The sequence below is a fragment of the Heterocephalus glaber genome, unplaced genomic scaffold (genome assembly GCF_053883595.1).
Source record: "Heterocephalus glaber isolate CG9 unplaced genomic scaffold, H.glaber_assembly_v1.0 deba00001452, whole genome shotgun sequence".
NCBI classification, from domain to species: domain Eukaryota; kingdom Metazoa; phylum Chordata; class Mammalia; order Rodentia; family Bathyergidae; genus Heterocephalus; species Heterocephalus glaber.
The window spans coordinates 13,415,496-13,429,783 of record NW_028258302.1 but is presented as its reverse complement, the minus strand read 5'-3'; the positions used below and the strand labels follow the sequence as shown (position 1 = coordinate 13,429,783).

The 14,288-nt window shown below is 40.7% G+C and overlaps 1 protein-coding gene across 11 annotated transcripts in view; it reads left to right on the top strand.

Annotated features, from left to right (window-relative positions):
• Ptpru (protein tyrosine phosphatase receptor type U) overlaps window positions 1–14,288 on the top strand; it is a 78,324-nt gene that overhangs the window by 22,015 nt on the left and 42,021 nt on the right. For all 11 annotated transcript variants that reach the window (XM_004850789.4, XM_021263229.2, XM_087215433.1 and 8 more), the window contains exon 8: window positions 13,380–13,688. In XM_004850789.4, coding sequence (XP_004850846.1) covers window positions 13,380–13,688 — 309 coding nt within the window. The remainder of the gene's footprint in view (window positions 1–13,379; window positions 13,689–14,288) is intronic.

The window sequence follows — 14,288 nt, the reverse complement described above, 5'->3', positions numbered from 1 at the left end:
TTTCTCTACATGCCCACAAACATATAATGTGTCTTCTGATTATTACTGTCCCAGTGGGCATGAAATAGTGTCATATTATTGTTTTTATTTGTATTTCTCTGGTGGCTAATGATATGGAACATCTTTTTCATGTGCTTTTTGGTCATTCATGTATCTTCTTTGTTGAAATATCTCTTTAGTTCTTTACTCATTTTATTTTATTTATTTATTTTAGTTCTTTGCTCATTTTAAATTGGGTTGTCTTTGTATTGTTGCATGTAAGAGTTTACATAATTCTGGAAACTAGATTCTTATTAGATATCTTTGTACATATTTTCTCCCTTTATGGGGGTTGTGATTTCCCTTTCTTGGTGGTGCCCTTTTAAGCACAACAGTTTTCCTTTTTTTTAAAAGACAGGATCTTACTGTGTGGTACAGATTGGTCTTAAACTCACTATGTAGCCTTGGGTGGCCTTAGCCTCATGATCCTTCTGCCTTAGCCTCCTAATTCTGGGATTATAAGCATACATCACCATGCTAAGCAAAGGATTTCTATTTTGATGAAGCTCAATTTATCTATTTTTCTTTGTCGTTTGTGCTTTTGATATATAAAAGAAACCATTGCCTAATCTGAAGTCATAAGAAGTCACTTCTGTGCTTTTTCCCTGAGAGTTTTATAGTTTTAGCTCTTATATTTAGGTCCTTGATTAATTTTGAGTTAATTTTGTATATGGTGTCAAGTAGGAATCCACTTTCATTTATTGGCATATGGACATCCAGTTATCCCATCACTGTTGAAATACTGTTCTTTTCCCCATTGAACTATGTTGCTAGTGAGGTTGGCTTTTTAAAAAAAAATTCAGCATACAACTCTGGGGATTCATCCAAGTTGTTGTGTATGTATTAGTGCTTCATTTTTTCTTTTTTATGAGTATGGATATGCCACAGTTTAACCATTTACTTGTAGAAGGATCTCTGGATCGATCCCAGTTTTTGTCCATTACAAGTCAAGACTGTGAAAATTAATAGACCGGCTTTTGCATAAATTTTCATGTTTGTGGAATAATGACCAAGAGTGCAATTGATTGTTTTACATTCTCACCACAGTATGTGAGTGATTTAGTTTTCTGCATCCTTGCAGAAAGCACTTGGTGTTGTCACTATTTTATTTCAGATATTGAGAGATGTATAAGTGATATCCCATCACAGTCTTAATTTGGATTTCTTTAATGCCTGGTGATGCTGAACATCTTTTCACATACTTTTTGCCATCTGTGTAACCACTTCAATGAATTGTCTGCTCAGGTCTTTGCTCGTTTTCTAATAGTATTCTTTCTTTTTTAGAGTTGAGTTTTGAGGGTTCTTTAAGTGTTCTAGATGCCAGTCCTTTATTTTTATTTTTATTTTTTTTGGGGTACGGGGATCGAACTTGGGTCCTTGTGCTTACAAGGCAGGCGGCAGAACCACTGGGCTAAATCTCTGGCCCGATGCCAGTCCTTTAATGCATGTACAGTTTATATTTTCTCCAGTGTGTGTATTGCTTTTTCATCTTTTTGACATGAACTTTTAGCTATTTCTAATTTTGATAGTTATATTATCAAATTTCCCTATTATGGATTGTGCTTTTGGTGGCAAGTTTAAGAATTCCTTGCCTAACCATATGCCCCCAAATTTTCTCCTGTTGTTTTTTTTTCTCTTAAAAGTGTTATAGTTTTACATTTAAGTCCATAAACTATTTTGGGTAAATTATGAGTTAAGGTCAAGAATTATTCATGTTTTTGCAATCACTATTTTTTAAGTGTTTTTAAAAGCCCATCTGTGAACCATCTAAAATACAGTGGACTTTGGGAGACCCTTGAGTGGTCTCCCAAGGGATTTGGCTTCTAGCTGAGGGATATAGATCAAGTTACTTAACCTGTCAGAGCTTCAGTCCCCTTATTTTATTTTATTTTTGGTACCGGGGATCGAACTCAGGTCTTTGTGCTTGCGAGGCAGGCGGCAGAACCACAGAGCTAAATCCCAGGCCCAAGTCCCCTTATTTTATTTTATTAAAAAAAAATTTTTTTTTTTTGGTACTGGGGATCAAGCTCAGGTCCTTGTGCTTGCGCAGCACGTGGCAAAACCACTGAGCTAAATCCCTGGCCCAAGTCCCCTTATTTTAAAGTGCCAGGCATAGTGGTGCATGCCTCTTTTTTTTTGGTGCCAGGGATTGAACTCGGGACCTTGCGCTTTCGAGGCAGGTGCTGGAACCACTGAGCTAAATCCCCGGCCCTTCAGCCCCCTTATTTTATAAAATGGGAAATGGTAATAATTTTTACAATCTAGGATTAGTTTGAAAGATTCATGCAACAGACATTTATTGAGTATCTATTATATGCCAGGTACTATTATAGTTGCTGGGAATATATGTAACCAAGATAGAAAAGACTGCCAAACATTCGAGTTCATCGTGAAACTCTGCTATGAGCTTATATTCTGGCAGAAGGAGAAGGTGATAAATAAGTAAACAAGTGGAATATATAGTTTTGTCAGATGGTGGTAGAGACTACATCAGGGAGGGGGGTGGGGTGTGGGTTTTTTGTTTTGTTTTTTGAGACAATGTCTCACTATGTTATGTCACCCCGGCTGGCCTCGAACTCAGTCTTTCTACCTCAGGTTTCTAAGTGCTAGGATTACAGGTGTGCACCACTATGCCTAGTTTGGAGATTGTTGTGTTAAAAAGGCTCAATGACTTGGGTGTTGGTGCATGCCTGTAATCCTAGGCTCTGGGAGGATTGAGGCAGAAGGATCAGAAGTTTAAGCCCAGCTTGGGCAATTTAAGGACTTAGTCTCAAAATAAAAAAATAAAAAGGGGTGAGGTGGGGATGTAGCTCAGTGTGAAGGCCCTGGATTCAATCCCCAGTACAAAAAAACAACAAAACAAACAAGCAAATGGAAAAATTCAAGGAACTGTCTTACTGAGAAATGAGATTTGAGATTTGAGCAGAGATGAAGAGGTGAGGGACTAAGCCAGGCAGGGGAGCAAGGATTGCTGGGGAAAGAGCATTTCAGGCAGACCAACTGCAAAGGCCTGGAGGCGGCAGCCTCACAGAAACCCTGTAACTGGTCTAGTGCCAGAAGGGAGGAGATAGGAGAGAGGCTCAGTGTTGGACTGGGGATGAGGAGCTCACAGGCTCGTGGGCTGGGAGCCGTGGTGAGGGCTGGAGAGGAGTAAACATCGCCTCCTTGTATTCACCTGGCCCCTCTATGGAGAACAGACTCCAGGAGGACAAGGACAGCAGAGTGAGATGAGGGGAGAGGGCTACTACAGCGACCTGACTGTGTGTGTGTGTGTGTGTGTGTGTGTGTGTGTGTGTGTGTGATGGTGGCTGCTGGGAGCAGAGTGGAAGTGGTGGTGATAGCAGTGGTGAAAAATGGTCAGATTCTGATTTGTTTTGAAGGTAGAGGTAACAGCATCTGCTGATGGATTGGATATGGGAAGAGGGAGAGAGAAACAGAAGAGTCCAGCATGGCTCCAAGGTGCTTTGCTTGAGCAGCGGAAAGGATATAGTTGTCATTTACTGCAAAGTAGCAGATGTGGCAGGAGCTATTTTGATGAGGTATCATAGATCAGGAGCTCTGAGTTGGAGATGCTGACTTGGAGATACCATTAGACATTCCAGTGGAGATATCCATCAGGCAGGTAGATGTATGAGTGTGGAGTTCAGGGAAGAGTTCAGACTGCAGAAATAAATCTGGAAGTTGTCAGTGTAGAGATGGTGTAGATAGTATTTAAAACCAGGAGACTGGATGAGATCTTTCATGCTAGTGGTTCTCAACAGGGGTGGTTTTGTTTCCTAGGAGGCATTTGGCAGTGTCTGAAGACATGTTGTTGTCACAACTGGGTGGTGATGGTGGGTGCCACTGGCATGGATGGGTAAATGTACAATGCACAGACAGCTCCTGACAACAAAGAATTATCCAGTCCAAAACATCAATAACGCTGAAGTTGAAAACCCCTGATTTAGTCCTTAGATTTTTAGGGAATAAGTGTAAATGGAAGAGAGAGGAGTCCTAAAGCCTGAACTTTAGAGCCCTCCAGTGTTTGAGGTTAAATGTGGACAATTGCACATAAATGCTTTAAATGCATGTGAAGTGTAGTGCCTAACACACAGCAAGTATCCAGTAAGTGGCAACTGTAATTTTAATGATGTTCTTAACTTTTCAAAAGCAGTTGTGCCTTGCCACTGAGAATAAAAGAAATCAGAAAACTTAGGCACTCCATAGAGAATCTCTGCTGTACTCCCCTTAGTGTGCACATGGGGAAACTGAGACCCCGAGAGGGGAAGGGTCTTGCCTATAGTGGCTCAGGAACTCAGGTTTCACAGTGGTGGCTTTCAACTATCCCCACTTTTACGGTGAGAAAATTAAGATTTAGAGATTTATAATCACTTGCCCAAGTCTACACAGTGAGTCTGTAGCAGAGCCAGAATCAAAATTTGAATCTCTTGATTTCCAGTCCAGGGTTTTAAAAAGCAGTGGCTGTCATGCCTGCTTCGCACTGTGAGGCACCAAACACTGTACCTAAGCTGGCCAGGATGGGAGCTGGGGCAGGGCCCAGGCCAGCAGATGAGATGCACATGCCTCATTCCGCCCCTCTAAATTACATGCTTCTCTGTGTTGACACCACCACCTCCTCTTTGCTCAGGCTCCTTGGCCAGTAGTTGTTTTGTGGTTGGCCAGCTGTGTTGTCATCTTCTCCAGCCCCACGACTCCCCTCCCACTATATTATTTACTGTAAAAACAATAATGTAGCTTTGGTAAAAGGCTTTTTAAAAACATCACTCTAAATCTCACCATCCTAGCCCGCCAGCTGTTTTAATTTTTCTGTCTTGTTCAGATCTCTGCCCATATGTCTACAGTATACATTTTTACATACTTGTCATTGGGATGTAGAAAGAATTCAGGATTTTGCTTCATTTGCTTGGTGCTGTAACATGTACTGTGCTGTTTATAATTATATTTATTGCCTATGGAAATCTACTGAGTATCCTTGGATTTCTGGGCTGTTTGTTTCCAGATCCCTGTTATTATAAATAATACTACATTGAAAAACTTAATGTTTATAGTTCTTTTGTTTTTCTCTTGAGTTTTATTCTTAAGGGCAAATAATCAGGAGTGTTTAAAGAAAGGGCTTTGATATAATAATGTTTTAGAAGGTGATTTTACTAGTTTACACTGCTATTAGTATCTTGCATTAGAGCACACACATTGATTTATTCATTACTATAGGCCAGACAATTTAGCTCATGTATTTCATGTAACTCTCTTCAAAGTAGGCATTATTACCTCCAGTTTCTCAGGTGAGGAACCTGACATAGAGTTCAGAGGGGTGAAGTAACTTGCCCGAAGTCACAGAGCTAAGGAGGGGTGGAGATAGGATGTAAACTTTGATGCATTTGACTGAGGTCTGCCCATACCTCCTGCCATGAGATAAAGTTGAATATTTGAGTTTTTGGATCCTCATTACTATTATGAAACTCAGCAGATTTGGGGCTAATTTAACAGATGTTAAACATTACCCTCCTTGTTTTAATGTGCATTCCAACCTCTGATCTCTGAGTGGCCTGAAGCCCTGTGGGATTCGGAGGATGGGGCTTTGGAATCCCCATGCTCTGTTTTGCCAGTGTATGTTGGCAGCTGAAGAGAGTGTCTGGGTGCCAGATGGTTTTTGGAAACAGAGACTGCTGGATTCACACCCTTCAGTCAGCATATCAGTCTGTAGTTAATGCACAATTTGAGCCTGGGTCTGCCCAGATTTGATCTGGGGAGAGAGGGAGAGAAGAGGGAAGTGGACCTTCTTTTCAAGGACTCCTAAGTCTATCAAGGTAGATGCAAGGTCACACAAATATTGGAGAATGAGACACCCATGTAAGAAGCTGGCAGTTTTATCTTCCAAGTCACAGGTTGTTAGCTAGAGCCCTGGTAAGGGAGTTTTAAGAAACTTGAGTAGGTTGTCAGTATTTAGAAATCTGGAGATTTCATATAAAAATCTGAATTTCTGGCCTCTCTTGGAAACTGGGAAGCTCTGGGACCTCTAAGCCTGCAGTGGATGCCTCTTTTGGATGGACACCTGAAGGACTTTTTGCAGGTGCCGGTTTTTTGTGTTTTTTTTGTACCAGGGATCGAACTTGGGACCTTGCGTTTTCAAGGCAGGCAGCAAAACCACTGAGCTAAATCCCCGGCTTGCAGGTGCCTGTTTGTTTGCCATTGTCACTTGCCTGTTTGCCATTGTCTCCACTCATCCTCTGTCACCAGTGTGCCTTGAACTTTCTGTGCCCTTCTTCTAAATGCTACAGGAGGGCAAGAGAGCCTTGTTCTCTTGCCAGGCCTAAAAGGATGGAAAGGAGTTCAGGCTGGCATTCCAGGGGCCGAGGATGGTGCGGGCAGCATGGCAGGGTCCCAAGACCTACCAGTGGAAACAAAGCAATGATGTCTTGGTTTCCATAGACTACCTGGGGCAGTGCATATGGCCCAGTCTGGATCAGTCATAGGGTGGAGCAGGACTCTTGAACAACATGGCGAGTGCACACAAAGTCTGCCCTGTTCTCTCCACACACATAAGGATAATGGGTTAAAATGAAACTATAATCCCATTTTTCTGGATAGGTAGAACCAATATAGTCAAAATGGCCATACTTCCAAAACTGATATATAGATTTAATGCAATCCCAATCAAAATACCAATAACAAGGCTGGGCAGGTGGCTCACGCCTATAATCCCAGCATGGGGAGGCTGAGGTGGGAGGATTACTATGAGTTTGAGGTCAGCCTGGGTTACATAGTGTGAGTTCAAGGTCAGCCTAAACTACATAGTGAGACCCTGTCTCAAAAAACCAACCAACCTCGCCCTCGTGCCTGAGGGAGAGAGGCAGCAAGTCTTAACCAACAGCTTTGTGAAAAGATAAACCTGGAGATACTGTAAGGGAGAGCTGAGCCAGTTGTCCTATGGAGAACTTATTTAAAAATATTTCAGATATCAAAATTCTAGCTGTATGATTTGTTTTGAATTTTGTTTTTTATTTTCAAGAGGGCAAGTGGATGGGGATTTGTCAGCGTTCTGCCAGGCAAATTCACTGTTTCACTGAAGTGTTTGGATTCTCTTACCTGCTGTATGTGAAGTCCGATTATATTGGTGGATTTTTACACTTAGGGTTTTGCAATAACTTCTATATTTTAATAGAAACAAATTCCTAAACTCCCTCCCCTCTCCCCCATTTCAGGAATTTAAAATTAAGTAGAACAAAAACCCAGTGCACCTGTTAGAGTCATCACTATTGTCATGGGAATCAGTTTTCATTAGACTTGAAGCAGGCCTGACATTGGCAGTGTTTTGGTTCAGACACCTGATCACAGAAAAGCATGATGGGAAAATACTTCCTGACTTGAGTGTTCCTTTTTAAATATAAATTTTTATTTCTTTTTAATTATTTAAAAATACTTAAACCTTTTTCTTTTCTTTTTTTTTTTTCCCATTAACTTTATTGGTACATTTTAGGTATAAAATACAGTTACATTCATCATTGGGATCTTGTACCTTTACATGAGTCTCTTCGTTCTTATTTTTTTTCCCCTTCCCTTGCCCTCCCTTCACCCCCTCCACCCTTCCCTATTTGCAAAGACCTTGTTTCCATTTTTTTTCCTCTTCTCATATTTTTTCCTTTCCCTTTTTTCCCTTCCCCTACCCCTCCCGATTCCCCTGCTCTTTTAGACCTTTTCTTCCTGTTACATAATATCAGTTATACATTTTTAAAATTACAATATTAAGATCTAGGAGACTTTACCACAGATTTTACAGAATTTAAAAGGATATAGAAAGCATATTTCAAAAATCTGTTTTGAAATAAATTTGACAACTTCTTTTTTTTTTTTGGTACCAGGGATCGAACTCGGGTCCTTGTTGCTCAGTAGGCAGCGATACCACTGAGCTGAATCCCCAGCCCGACAACTTCTAAGAAGTAACTTGGAAGACAAATTAATGAAACTAACTCTGGAGAAAATATAAAATTTGAATAGCACCTATTAAAGAAAGTATATTCCTAGCTTGAAAACCTACCTGTATGACAACAGCAGGCTCATAAACATTTTAACTGATAAATTATATCAAACAATTAAAGCAGAAAAAAGAAGGAACACTTCTCCCCTCATTTTAGGAACTCAACAGTGTGCTAATCCTAAAACTGGATAAAGATAATAGAAGAAAAAAGTATGAACATAGATAGAAATTTGTTTAACAAAAGTAGTCCTTAAACAGACCATATTTACAATGCATATAACCTATGACCAGAATATATAAAGAATTCTTAGAGCTCATTAAGAGACAACCCAATTAAAATGTAGACATAAGAAGATGATAAATAGCCAGTACAGCACAAGGAATGGTGTGCAACTCTAGAATCAGAAAAATACTAATCAGTACAATAATAAGATTGAATTATAAACTCATTAGGGAGATGAAGTTAAAAGTTTTAAAAGCCTTGTCATGACTTTTTCTTTTTGTTGGATTCTTCCCCTTTGCATTTAATTTGTCACGCCCAATGGATTCATTCTGCTGGGTTTCCTGGGGTTGTGATCCTCATTGTCTTTTCCTAGGGTATTGTCTAAAATTTTTTGGAGTGCCAGTTTGGTATTCATGAAGTTTCTGAGGTGCTCTTTATCATGAAAGTATCTTATTTCTCCATCAATTTTGAAAGATAGTTTTGCAGGGTACATCAATCTGGGTTGGAGGCTGTTTTCCTTTAGGGCTTGAAATACATCACTCTAAGCTCTTCTTGCCTTGAGGGTTTGCATTGAGAAGTCTGCTGTGATTCTGATGGGCTTTCCTTTGTATGTGATTTGTTTCTTTTCTCACTCCTTGTAGAATTTTGTTCTTCTGTTGGATTTCTGGAATCCTAACTATTATATGCCTATGTGTAGATTTTTTTTGATTAAGGCTAGCTGGAGTTCTATATGCCTCACTTATCTGTATGTCAAGTTCTTTTCCCCTCCTTGGGAAGTTTTCTGCCATCACTTCTGTGAACAGTTTTTTTATGTCATCTGCACTCTCTCCTGTTTCTTCCTTGACTCCAATCAGTCTTATGTTATTCTTTTTTGCATCATCTAGCAGCTGCTGGATTGATTTCTTGTGTTCCCTTACAATTTTAAAGCAATTTTTCCTTTTCCTGGTCACTAATTGAAATCTTATCTTCTATATGTGAAATTCTATCCTCACATTGGTTCATTCTGCTGAGCAGACTTTCGATGGAGTTTTTAATCTCTTGGAAATCTGTTTGTATCTGTTTTATGGATTCCATTTGTTTCCTATGTTGGGATTCCATCGTGTTCCTCAGATCCTCTATTTTTTTATCTGTGTCCTCTCTAGATTTATTAATCATATCTTGCACCATGAGCAAAATCTTTGCTGTTATCTGAGTAATTATTTCTGATTTCATTTTTCCCAGATCCTCTTTTGTTGGCAGTTCAGAGAGTCCAGGTGGTTGAGTATCAGATTGTTCCATCTCGTTTCCCTTTGGGGTTGCTGTAGGTGATCTGGAACTCTGTTTTTGAGGCTTGTTTATGTGTTTTCTCATTTCCATGGGTGGGGTGGGTGGGTGCTTCTGGCACCCATGCGGCTCACCTTCTCTGGCCACGGAGCCTGGGATGGCAGCAGGGGAGCTTCCTTCCGGGTTCTGGGACTGGCTGAGCTTCTGTGCCCTAGGAGCCTGGGATGGAGGCGGGGAGCTTCCTTCTGGGTGCTGGGACTGGCTGAGCTTCTCTGCCCTAGGAGCCTGGGATGGCGGGGCGGGGGGGGGGAGCTTCCTTCTGGGTGCTGGGACCGGCTGAGCTTCTCTGCCCTGGGAGCCTTTAAACCTTTTTCTTGATCTTAAAGATCATGTGAATTGGGGTTGGGGAGGGATGAAGGGTGAGTGAGTCTCTAAGGATAATGAAATAATCAATGACTGGAACCATTTTCCCATCATTCTTTGTTCAGAGCATTCTCTGTATCCTTTAAGAATCCATCTTTTTCTTTTGCAAACCCTGATCTTTCACTTGAAAGATTTTATTGTATGAAAAATTCCACAGGTCCATAAATTTAGAGGAAAATGAGTATTTGGCCCAAAAGAGGAAAAATAATCAAGATTTTAGGGCTTTTCTTTTTTCTTTTGTAATTGTGTAAAAAATGAGAAAATCATAAAAAGCAGAATTTTAATGTGAAAACATTTTTTGCTATAATCATTAGTTTTAGAGGCATTGTATAGTGTGTATGCAGAGTCCATTTCCCACATCTTTCCTCAAGTAACTTCTATTTTTATCATGAATTCCCTTTTAATCAACTGTAGTTTATTTAAAATAAATTCCTACAACGTAAATGGGGGGAGGAAACCCAACTAACCAACCAAACAAAAACCCCAAAACACCAATAACATTCCTCACAGAACTAGACAAAACAATCTTGAAATTCTTCTGCAACCAGAAGACACCCAGAATAGTAAAAGCAATCCTGGGCAACAAAAGCAGAGCAGAAAGCATCACAACCCTAAACATGAAGTTATATTATAAAACTACAGTGATAAAAACAGCATGATACTGGCACAAAAATAGTTTTGTGGATCAGTGGAACAGAATAGAGGATGCAGAAACAACCCCAGGCACATTCAGCTATCAGATCTTTGACAAACATACACAGGAAGAAAGGTAACCTCTTTAATAAATGGTTCTGGGAAAACTGGCTATCCACATGCAGAAGGTTGAGTTTAGTCCCTTATCTCTCACCATGTACCAAACTAAAATAAAAATTAATCAAAGAACTAAATGTGAAAACAGAAACATTTAATCTTCTGGAAGATAAAATAGGTAAAACTCTTGAAGGCTTAGGCAAAGGCCAGGACTTTCTGAACAGAAGAACCCCCAATTGTACAAAAAATAACATTAGGAATCAACAAATGGAATCACATCAAATTAAAAAGCTTCCACATAACAAAGGAAACAATCAGTAGAGTGAAGAGACAACCTACAGAATGGGAAAATTTTTTTGCCAGTTTTTCCTCAGACGGAGGACTATTACCTAGAATATATAAAGAGCTCAAAAAAATAGACCCCCAAAATAAAAGACCTAGTCAAAAAATGGGCATCCGAAATGAGCAGATAACTTCTTAGAAGTGACCAATAAATACATGAAAAAATGTTAAACATCTCTGGCCATTAAAGAAATGCAAATTAAAACAACACTGAAAGAACTAGAAAGAATGGTTATTATCAATAAATCAAATAATAAGTGCTGATGAGCCTGCAGGGAAAAAGGAACCCTTTTACATTGTTGGTGGGAGTGTAAACTAGTAAAACTACTGTGGAAATCAGTATGGAGATTTCTCAAAAAACTAAAAGCAGAAATTCTGTTTGATTTAGCTATTCCTGTTCTAGGTATCTTCCTGGGATAAAGACATATATTACAGTGATACATGAATATCCATGTTTATAGCAGCACAACTCGTAAAAGGTAAATGTTGGAAGCAGGATGTATGTCCAAAAGATGAATGGATAAATAAAATGGGACAATAGAGTACTACTTTGCCATAAAGAAGGATAAGTGCGTCATTTGTAGGAAAATGGATGTACCTTGAGACTAATGTTAAATGAAATAAATCAGACAAGCTTAAACATCACATGGTTTATCTTGTATGAGAAACCCAGAATAAAAATAAAAAGCAAAATAAAAGATAATGGGAAATAGGGAGATAGATCTTTTGCAAAAGGGAAGGGGACGGAGAAATGGAGGGGAGGGAGGGGAGAGGAAGGGGATGAAGAAGAATTAAGATGTGTGATGTACCTGTACCAAGAGCCCACAAGGAATGTAAACATGTACTGCAGATATGTACTAATAAAAAAAAAAACTGTAAAAATAAGAATAGGAAAACCTCTGAGAGCCAGGAATGGGAGAGAAAACCCAAGTGTGGCAAGTGGGCTTACAGCCAGCAGCCCTTGTCTTGCAGGGTCCTTCCTCGCAGAATGGGACTTGGTGGCTTGGTTGTGGGGAGAAGGGAGCCATCTAGAGCTGGACCTTGCTTCTAGCAGGTGCTGTAATCGCTATTGGCCGCTATGGGACTGAAGATGCCACTTGCCTGGGCCTCGGGGAGAGGGGGAGCTCCTGGGTGGAAACATGTATATTGTGCTGCATTTGGGGCCGGCAGCTACAACTGTCACCCATGTGCTCCCAAGTCAAGAGCAACCTGGGTGACATTTCCCTTTGTATCTTCCTTGTAAGGGTCATTTTGAGCTTGTTAGCCAGAGAAAAGAAGATGTTAGTGTTGTGCTTCATCTTGAGCTGGCAAGTGGCCTCTATCTTCTCATTTGTTTATGATGGGATCTTGAGTCCCTGAGCTGGGAGACTTTGCAGGTTTTTACGACTCAGGAGTACAAAGCTTCCCATTACAGAGCCAGGTGCAGGAGACAAAGCAGTTAAAAAAAATTTTTTTAAAAATTGAGATAGGGTCTCACTATGTAGTTCAGGCTTACCTCAGACTCACAGTGATCCTTCTGCCTTAGCCTCCCAAGTGCTGGGATTACAGGTGTGCACCACCATGCCTAGCCCATAAAACATTTTAAAGCCTCTAGAAAAATGCCTGATGCAGCCAGAGCTCCCCCAAATGTTAACTGTCATCATTGTCATTTTATAACAGATGTTTCTCTTTTTGCTTTGGCAGCCAGGGAACTCACTACTGAATTTGGATTTTATCTTTAGATCCTCACATAGGATATAATGGTCTGCATTTCTGTTTCTGTTTCCCAATCATTCTCTGGCTTAATTACTATTTGGCTCTCATTCCCCCATCATCCTGGTTTCTATATATTATTGTATCAACTGTATTACTAAAACCATTTCACAATAAGTGTGGAAAAATACAGCAAAAGGTTGATTCAGACTGGCCCAATGTAGTCCATGATGATCTTGAATTAGAAAATAAACTGTGCTGTTAAGAATAAATATTATATTGTGCCTGCCTCCCAGTGCAAGGTCCTGAGTTTGATCCCTGGTACTGAAAAAAAAAGAATAAATATTATAGCTAACATTTTTTGAGGGCTGTGTTAGCTATTGTCACACAAGCTGTGCATATATCACCATCACTGTTAGAGACCCTGCAGCCTTTCCTGAGGTCAGAGAAGTGACGAGACTCAGGAAGTGGCTGCCAGCTGTGGTCAGCAGAGCAGGATTCAGATGTGGCCTGGCTGAATCCAAAGCACTTGCTGTGTTACCTGCAGTTCAATTCCAGGTCCCTTGAGCTCTGGAAGGAGGTGACTTCCAGCAGCTGACTGATTCTCTCTCTCTCTGTCCCTCTTTCTCTCTTTGCATTTTTTCTACCTTCTCTGCTTCTTGGCTTCCCCAGAGCCCATGAGGGCCCCCAAAGGCCTGGCTTTCGCTGAGATCCAGGCTCGCCAGCTGACCCTGCAGTGGGAGCCCCTGGGGTACAACGTGACACGTTGCCACACCTACACTGTGTCCCTTTGCTATCACTACACCCCGGGCAGCAACCACAACCAGACCATCCGTGAATGTGTGAAGATGGAGCGGGGTGCCAGCCGCTACACCATCCGGAACCTGCTACCTTACCGCAACGTTCACGTGCGCCTGGTCCTCACCAACCCCGAGGGCCGCAAGGAGGGCAAGGAGGTCACCTTCCAGACCGACGAGGACGGTAAGGGTGCCAGTGCCATCCCAGGTCGCTGAGTGCCTCCCACACACCCCAGGTCCCAGACTGAACTGTGTCTAGGGAGTTTTTTTTTTTGGTACCGGGGATCGAACTCAGAACGTTGTGCTTGCGTGGCAGGTGCCAGAATCACTGAGCTAAATCCCCGGCCCCTGGGGAGTTTTTTGCTTAAGATTAAATCAGCTGTATTAATAATAATCACTAGTATTTATTCTAGTGGAAGATTTTAGGTTAGATTGGTATAATTTTTTTCCTTAAATGTTTGGAAGAATTCATCAGTAAAGCTGTTTGGTACTGGAGTTTTCTTTGTGACATTATTATTATTATTTTAAATTTTTCCATGGTGAAGACCAAACTCAGGGCCTCATGCTTGCTAGGCAAGTGCTCTGCCACTGAGCTGAATCCCCCAACCTTTGTGGGAATTTTTTTTTTTTTTTTTTGGTACCGGGGATCGAACTCAGGAACTTGAGCTTGGGAGGCAGGCAACGGCACCGCTGAGCTAAATCCCGAGCTCTGTGGGAATGTTTTTTAAGAATAGTTTTAATTTTTAAAATAGATACTGGAACATTCAGATTTTCTATTCTTGTA